The sequence below is a fragment of the Pithys albifrons genome, chromosome 17, assembly GCF_047495875.1.
Source record: "Pithys albifrons albifrons isolate INPA30051 chromosome 17, PitAlb_v1, whole genome shotgun sequence".
In the NCBI taxonomy this organism is placed as follows: domain Eukaryota; kingdom Metazoa; phylum Chordata; class Aves; order Passeriformes; family Thamnophilidae; genus Pithys; species Pithys albifrons.
The window spans coordinates 2,124,253-2,132,561 of NC_092474.1; the positions used below are offsets into that span (position 1 = coordinate 2,124,253).

General features: G+C 47.4%; 1 protein-coding gene across 19 annotated transcripts in view; it reads right to left on the bottom strand.

The window, feature by feature from the left end:
• FBRSL1 (fibrosin like 1) overlaps positions 1-8,302 on the bottom strand; it is a 523,668-nt gene extending 515,366 nt beyond the window's left edge. For all 19 annotated transcript variants that reach the window (XM_071572408.1, XM_071572404.1, XM_071572401.1 and 16 more), the window contains exon 1: positions 7,068-8,302. In XM_071572408.1, coding sequence (XP_071428509.1) covers positions 7,068-7,361 — 294 coding nt within the window. In that variant the 5' untranslated portion in view covers positions 7,362-8,302. The remainder of the gene's footprint in view (positions 1-7,067) is intronic.
• Positions 8,303-8,309: the final 7 nt, after the last annotated feature.

Sequence of the window (8,309 nt, forward strand, 5' to 3'; positions counted from 1 at the left end):
CTTGCCCTACCAACAGTGCACAGAAGTCCCCAAAATAGAACATTTAACTTCAAATTGCCATGTTTGTGTGGCACAACTATAGATAGCCAGCACAAGATTAAAAAAGCTTTGCTCTGAGCACAAAGGCAGAGACAGGAATGGTGCCATAAGCCCATGTTTTGCAGCCAGTAGCGCAGGGAAATAATTTTGATCCCTTCAATCCCCTTATCCATGCCAACCACTGACCTTCTAGATGCAACTTTTGTTCAACTTCAGGCCCTTTTCAGCTTGAAGCAAGACAGAGCTACAAAGGAAACTCTCCCCATTCAGCTTGGATCATGCAAGTGCCAGGCACACAGCTGCCCCTGTTTACCAGGTATTTCTGAACTTCAGATCCAGTCTCTCAGTACAAATAATTAAGCCACTCAAACTGACACGCACCTATTTGCTGTCATTAGGGCTCGACACAGGTGGGGGAGCCCCACAGACAGCACAGTTTGTACCTGCCCAGCTTTCACAATCCCCTGCACCAGAGGAACTGGACCGACAACTACACACAGGTCGGTTTTGCCTGGGCGGCTCGGAGTGTTTAACCTTCTCCTCCATTTTAAACGTTTCAGATTAATAACCAAGACTGATTCTTCTTTCAGCATCAGAGCAGTATCCTTAACAGTTCATTACTTTTGGAAAAAAAGACTATTTCTCAAGGAGATGGACCAGTGCTGGTAACACAGTGCTCCAACTCTTTTTTCTCTATGAAGAGCATGACTGGAGCAGTCACAGCCCCTGTTGTGCTGAACACAGCAGAGCCAGAAGATATTTAAACAGCAAGAGCCACTTCACCTACATAAAACTCTTTTATACCTTTACAGTGATAAACTGGAGGCATTAAAGAGCAGTGAATTGGAAATTGTTCTCACTTACAGCTGGATGTTCACCTACAACTGATACCAAGATGCACACCCCACGCACTGTATTTCAAATCTTCATTTTAAAAAAAAAAACTGCATCAAGCAGGAAACAGAGTTTCAGTTCTGCTGATACTGTTTGCTCTCGAGTACTCACTGCAGAACTGCTGACAAACTACACAATATTCCCACAACCTGCATCACCAGGACAAAGACCAGATGCAATAAGCACGTCTCAGGAGCACTCTCCTCAGCCAAGGTGCACACAGACCTATGTGCACACAAAGCCCACCAGGTTCAAGCCTGATGCAGGGGGAGCAGCCTGCAGAGGCTGTGCCTGGAGAATTTCACACCTCACCCAAAGAAAGCAGGAGAGCAGGGGGATACCAAGAGGGGAAAAAAAAACCACACCCCAAAACCTTTACACTGATGTGTCTCCAGCCCCAAGAGTGTACATCTGTATCTATCTGAATTTTTATACAGGTGCAACTGCATGACTATCAGCCCCTCTGCAGAGCAAGCAGGGATCTACCCCAGAAACGTGATATACACCAGGCTGATCCCATCCTACCAGCTCCCTTCTTCACTGCTGTTTTCCCAGAGAGTAACACTGTGACAGTCTCATTCTGTGAGATAATTGAGATAAACAATAAAAAGTGCATCCTGTTAGTATACTGAAAGGAAAGGGTTTGGTTCTTATTAGACAAGAAGTCAAATGCACTACTGCAACTAAGCATTAATTTGGATACAATATAACTAATTTTGGGGTGAAGTGGAACACTTTTTATTATATCTCAAAAAAATCTTACCTGTGCAAAACAGAGTACCTTATATTTCTTAAAATTACAGATTTTAATAAATTGAAAATTTGATTATATCTTCTGAATTGCTCTGTGGTAGTTGGTACACTTGACATTTCAGCAAACTTCACCTCATGAGAAGAGTGCCAAAGAAAGACTGAGTAGTTATACTACAGGAAACTACTCTGGAAGAATTGGTAGAATATTAAGAGGTCTTTCAAAAAACACAGACAGGGTCAAGTGCAGTTGGAGTTAAAAATGAGACCCTGGGTAGGAATGAGGGTGATCCCAGAGCCTGGATGGGACTTCCACAGCCAAGTCTCAGGCAAGCAAAGCTGTTTCCTTTCTGCAATGCCATTGCAGCCACATTACATGCACTAAAGGTGTCCTGGCCCCAGCTGCAAAGCTTGCCCCAGTCAGGGGCTGTACTTGACATGCTTCCCATCACTGCTTTGATCCTGGTGCTCATTGACCACGGCAGGTTTCACTGATGAGGCAGAGAACTCCAGCTCCAGCAAGAGCTGAATCCTTCCTTACCACAAGCCACTACCTGACCATGGTTTGCAGGGAACTTCACTCCCCCCAGTTCCTGGCCCAGCAGAGTAGATACTTCAGGCTTTCCAGAGCTCACCACTCTGCCTTAGCTCTGCATTAACCACCTCTGCTTCCTCAACAACAGAAATACCTTAAGTACCTGCTTCAGACAACATGCAAAAAAAAAAAAAAATCAACAGCTAGGAGAACAAATCAATGGAGAGCAGCAAGCCTCCAGGAAAACCAAAAGGCATTTAGAGCCTTTAGAGCATCATCCAGAAAATCATTAGCTTTCCTGAGGTTAAAAGCACTTTTTAAAAGGAATAACCGGCCATCAGAAATGCTACCTTGATACACCATCACTTGACAATTAAATAGAAGGAAAAAAATACTTCAATATCTAGAAACTTGTTTTGAAATATAATAGCTATGGAAAAACCTAAGCTGCAAAGTACATACAGAGAAGGATGATGACAAATCAGAAGTTACACAGCTAGGTCAGTGGAACTAGCACAAAACCTTTGGAACAGGAAGCTGCAGTTTAAATACACTGGTTTTGTTATCAATGAGAGATCAGAGCAGCAGTAACAGGACAGTGTACAGCACACATGTGAAAACAGCCTTATCAAGATGACAGCTGGAGAACTTATGGAATTTGTCCAGAAGTCTACTATCACCAATAGGCTTTCTAAATTCTGCTACACTAAGGCACAAACAGCAGAGAAGAGATTGCAAGTCAGCACTGCTAGACCTCTGGATACAAAAAAAATTAAGAGTGGGCAAAGCATTAGTCTCCTCAGGGTCTGCAACCAGGCACAGTTGGGCCCCAACTCGGCTTGTAAGGGCAGCATCTCCACTTCAACACCACGTGCACTGAGCCAAGGTCCAACTCCTTCCAGCTCAGGGATCTGCTTCTATCTAACACATCAATCCATGCACATTCTCCTCTACATTCTGAAAATAGGTTAAACATCCCTAAAAGATACACACACACACACACACACACACACACACACACACACACACACATTAAGAAAGTTAAAATTTCCATTCAGAGCTCCAAAGCTTTGCTGGAATCTGTAAAAATGATAAACAACCGCCAAAAAGAAAACACAACCCCTTGTCTTTTCAACTACTTTGTGAGAACAATTGCTCTCAAAGATCGCATTCATTAACATGCTGATGAAGTTCCCTTTTAGCGCTGTTTTTCATACTTGAAAGGAACAGCTATGATCAGAGAGAGCCCTCAACTACCGACTCACTCATTTAGATTCTCTCGCTCTGATTCACCAATCACCTTCAAGAATAATTAGCAGCTTCGTCTGAACGTAATGAATATACACACATGCTCACATACATACCATTCATTTCGGAAGGCAGGGAGAAATCCCCCGTTTCTCAGCCCTCCAGCTCTTCTAAGTCCTGGCACAGGAACCATCTCCTGGGCAGAACCATCACCTGATGGTTTTCCAGTAGCTGCCCATCTTGCTGACCACGACAAGCCAACAGGTCAGAGCAAAGCAAGTTTCCAGGATAAGTCTAAAGTGGCTGGGTATTAAAAAAAACACCACTACACATATATCAGCTTTAACCTGTGTGAAACCTGAGCTGGATTTATACAAGAAGATCCAAGGGAAGGAAGGCAAAGGGGAAGTTTTAACTGCTTATGCACAGACAGAGGCTGCTGCTTGTTTGTCTGTGGGCTTTTTTTTCTTCTTTCTTTCTTTAAAATATATATATAATCAACTCAGTCTTTATTTGGAAGATGATAGGAGAGGAGAGATACGTAAGTCAAGTCAGAATATCAACAAAATACACAGATTTTCAGATGACAAATGCCAAAGGAAACATTGCCACGTGAGTCAAAACAAAATTCAAAATGCTTAAAATTCTCACCAAAAAGCTTAAGGAGACCTCAAAGCCATCCCCCAGCATTAACCTTAACTGCTCACACTCCCAGATCAAATGAATGAAGAGTATATATATTTGTTATTTAAAGCACCCTTTATTTACAGGAACACCAGCAGTGAGAATTTGCTTCAGTGGGGAATTCACAGTATTTTGAGATATAAAGAGAAACAAACCAAAAACCACCTTACCTCTCCCAAATGATTCCACCCTTAAGTTCTACCAAACCATTGAGAAATTTCATTTTCAAGGGGAAACCCAAAGCTTAGTTTGTCTATTAAATGTAATCACAGATCACTGTAACATCAAGCAACAAACCAACCTACAACACTACAACGAACTACCCCATGTGCAACAAAAGCTCCCCTTAGGATTAAAAAATTAATACTTTCTTATTTCAGTACTGTCCCCAGGCTGTGTACTCACTTTTATACTTTCTCCCCTCTCACGAACATAGGTTTCAATTCTTATTTACTTTTAAAGTATCATTAGAGCTGATTTTACGTCCTCTTAAGAAACAAATACACACCAAAACACAGATTTCCTCCAAAGCAGAAGAAAACTACCTGTTGCAGTCAAGTTCACCACAGAACACAGTTCCACACCATGCAAAACGACCTTGCCATTTCACTCATTTGCATGGGCATATATTGCTTTAAAGTAGTTTTGCCTTAACCCTTCCCTTGCTGCTGCATCACATCTGCCAGACATTACCCATGGTCGAAAGCACAACTGCATGGAAAAAACATCAACACAATGCTAAGTTTTTTTCTTCTTTTTAGTGTTACAGGGATTTAGGAAAGGCACACAATCATTAGGACTCTCCAAGAAGACAACTTCAAATACAACACACCTAGTTGGTGTGAAACAGGTGAATTCTGCTCCCACTTCTCCCTCTGAGGTGCCACCATCACCCAAGATGCTGAGGTGCTTATGTTTACTTGCATGTTGGTAAACACAGTAGAAACTAATTCATTTCAGGTTATACTCAAGTATTTTGAAACAGTTTGAGAGTGGATTGGCTTGTAGAGACTTATTTTTAAAATAAAAACAGAAGTGCTTCCACAGACAGAAGTACCTTGGGGTGGCAGAAGTTTAAGGTCACCTTCTACCCTTGTGAGCCTTATTAGCAAGGTTACGGTTTGGGTGACTCAGTAACAAGGCTCATCCCATTTCAAAAGCCCAGAGTTTCCCCCATCAGCCTGGAGGGACTGCACTATCATTTGAATTCTATTTCCTGATAATGTGCTCATCATGGTAGAAAATTTCTGCAGGAAGATGAATTTTACTTTCTTCACTGACAGCTCAGTAAAGACTCCGGGGTTTAATTGGACCTATCTGCTGATGCATATTTGACTAAGAGCATGTTCAAGAAAAAAAAATAACAATACAGAGACAGGTCTAGGGCTTGGCTTAGAGGCACATGAAGGCAGATTGCTCGCTCATTATCAGTTCTGCATAGACAAAGTAGTTGTTTTTCCTGTTAGGACAACACCCCACAAATGACACCGCAAAAAGCCAGAGAACAGCCATGGCCAAGCCAACACAAACCATCTCCCCCTCTGGTACCTGCACACCTAGAGCTGCTCAGGGACCAGTAAGGGGCTAAACATTCCTTCTGAGCAGAACCCCTGGGTCCCCAGGCCGGGGTCCTGACACCACAGCAGATGGACAAGGCCACTGCTCACCCCTCCGTGGGCACACAGGGACCATCTCTGCGACTCTGAGAAGTTGGTTCTATGGGTGAAAAGCTCCCCCATAACCACAATGCCACCAGAGCCCAGGGGCCTGCAAGGCACGAGGGGTGGGCTGGGGACCTGCAAAGCCCACAAACAAAATGGGACCTCAAAGTCTGAGCTAAAGACATTAGAGACCCCAGAGCAAATCTGAGACTATTCATTAGCCTGAGCAGAACTCTTCACCACTCTAAGGCAGATTTATAGATACAAAAGTGGCAGGAAATCCAAAGTAAGGAGAGCACCCAAAACTTTGCCCACGTTTTTATCACAGCATGTCAAAGAAAGTGGGCAAAGGCACCAGTATTGCTCATATTTACTGGCAATTCAAGTTATTACACCCACCAAGCAACTTGTTAGGTGCTTCCTCTCAACAACTCACTTCTTCCCCTTGTACACAAACAAAACAAAAATCAAAAGCCAAAGTCATAGTTTGTCAATGCCCCTCTGAAAATATTAAATTTCCTGCTCTGCTTAACTTAGCTCAGACAAGGCAGGCAGTATTTGCTCAGCAAATATTGTTTGTAATAAGTTAGACAAGCAATATTTTTTGCCAGCCTATTAACACCAGAAAAATATGTACAGTCAACAAGAGATGAAGAATTCGTTCAATTACTTCAAAAATGGGAATTACAACCGAGGGATTATTATCCATTTAAACATCTCTTTTCCACAAAATGTCAAACACTAGCCATTTGCTAACAATCTCCGGAGACAGATAAAGTAACATTTTGGCAATGCAAACACAAACTCCCGAGCTAGGGAAGGGGGGAGTGGGAGGAAGGAGGGCGAGAGGGGGGGGAAGTTCCACCATTCACAACAATGCCGGACCATCCCAACACGCCAGGAATATTCTGCAGCCAATTAAAACCCCAAACAAACATTTGACTTGCCCGAATTGAAGGCAAAACACCGGCCGGAGCCGGGGAGAGGAGGGGGCCGGGGGAGGGAAGGAGCAAAACAGGGGGAGGGCACCAAGTTGCCAGCGGAGCCGCGAGCACCGGGGCTGGCCCGGCACCCTCCTGGATCCCGGGGCTGACAGCACGATTAATGCACGTTAATTGCCATTTGCAAAATTCAGCAGCCCAGCGCGCTTCCTTTCTCAATTTTAATTTTTTCCTTTTTTTTTTTCTTCCCCCCCTTTTCCTTCCACTCCCCCCGCCCCGCGGGAGGGCAGACCCCTCCGCCCCCGCCGCTCTTACCTCCAGCGCTTCCAGGGTGTTGAAGCTGGCGATGGCGAAGCCATCGATCAGGTCCTCCTCCTGGGAGCTGGACTCGCGGCGGCGGCGGCGCGGGGGCCGCGCGGCGCGGGCGGCGGGCGGCGGGCCCCGCGGGGCGGTGCAGTTCTGGCCGCCGTTCTCCTTGCCGGGGCTCGGCTCCTTCTCGGAGCCCGAGGACGGGCTCTGGTTCCGCGGGTCGCGGGCCGCCGCCTCCCGCCGCCGCACGCGGTCCCGCTGCGACCTCGACCTCCGGCTCTGCCGGATTTTCCCATCCATCGCCGAAGAAGAAGCAAATTAAAAAAATTTTAAAAATAATAATAAAAAATAATAATTAAAATGTATTAAAAAAATAAGGAGAAGGCCGGGCGCCGGGGGGGGGTTCGGGGGGGTGGGGGCGGGGGCGGCGCGGAGGGGAGAGAAAAGTCGCCCCCCTCCAACTCACCGCTTCCCCTCTCCAAACCCCGGAGCCCTTAAAAAATAATAATAATAATTAAAAAAAATCAACAACAACAACAAAAAAATCCTGCTGTTCAGAGCCTCGGATCCAGGGCGATGATAATCCACAGAGCAAGGCTGGGTGGCAGTGGCGGTGGGGCGAGCGGCACACACACACAAAAAATATTAAATCCACGGAATGACCTTGACAAATTTCCACCCCCCGCCCCCCCCACCCCCCCAAAAAAGCAGCAACGGGAAGAGGAGGGGAGGGAAAAAAAAAGAGGGGGGGTAGATCTATCTGGATCAGGACGAGGACACCTCGGATTCACTCGGCGCGGAGGAGAGAGGCAGATCCAGGAGGCTCGACCCAGCTCGGGATAATCCAGGCGCGGCGCCCCCTCCCCGGGGGCAGCGCCGCTCCGGGGCCCCGCTCCGGCCGCCGCGCACCGCCGGGGGGGCCGCCGCCGCCGCCGCGCTCGCCGCCCAACTTTCTTGCCGCGGAGCGAGCGAGACAATCCCTGGGCAGCCCCCGCCGCCGCCCGCCGCCGCTGCCGCCGCCGCCGCCGCCGCCGCCCGCCGCCGCCGACCCCTCCTCGCCGGGCGCCGCCGGCGGCTCGCAGCCCCCCGCCGGCGCGGCGCGGCGCCCCCGCCGCCGCCGCCCGCTGCCGGATGGCGCTCGCCCGCCCGCCCCAGCCCGGCCGCCCGCGGCGCGGCGCAGCCCCGGCCCCCAGAAGCCGCTCAGTCGGCGCTGCCCGGATGCCGCCCCATTCTCCCCGAGCTGGGACG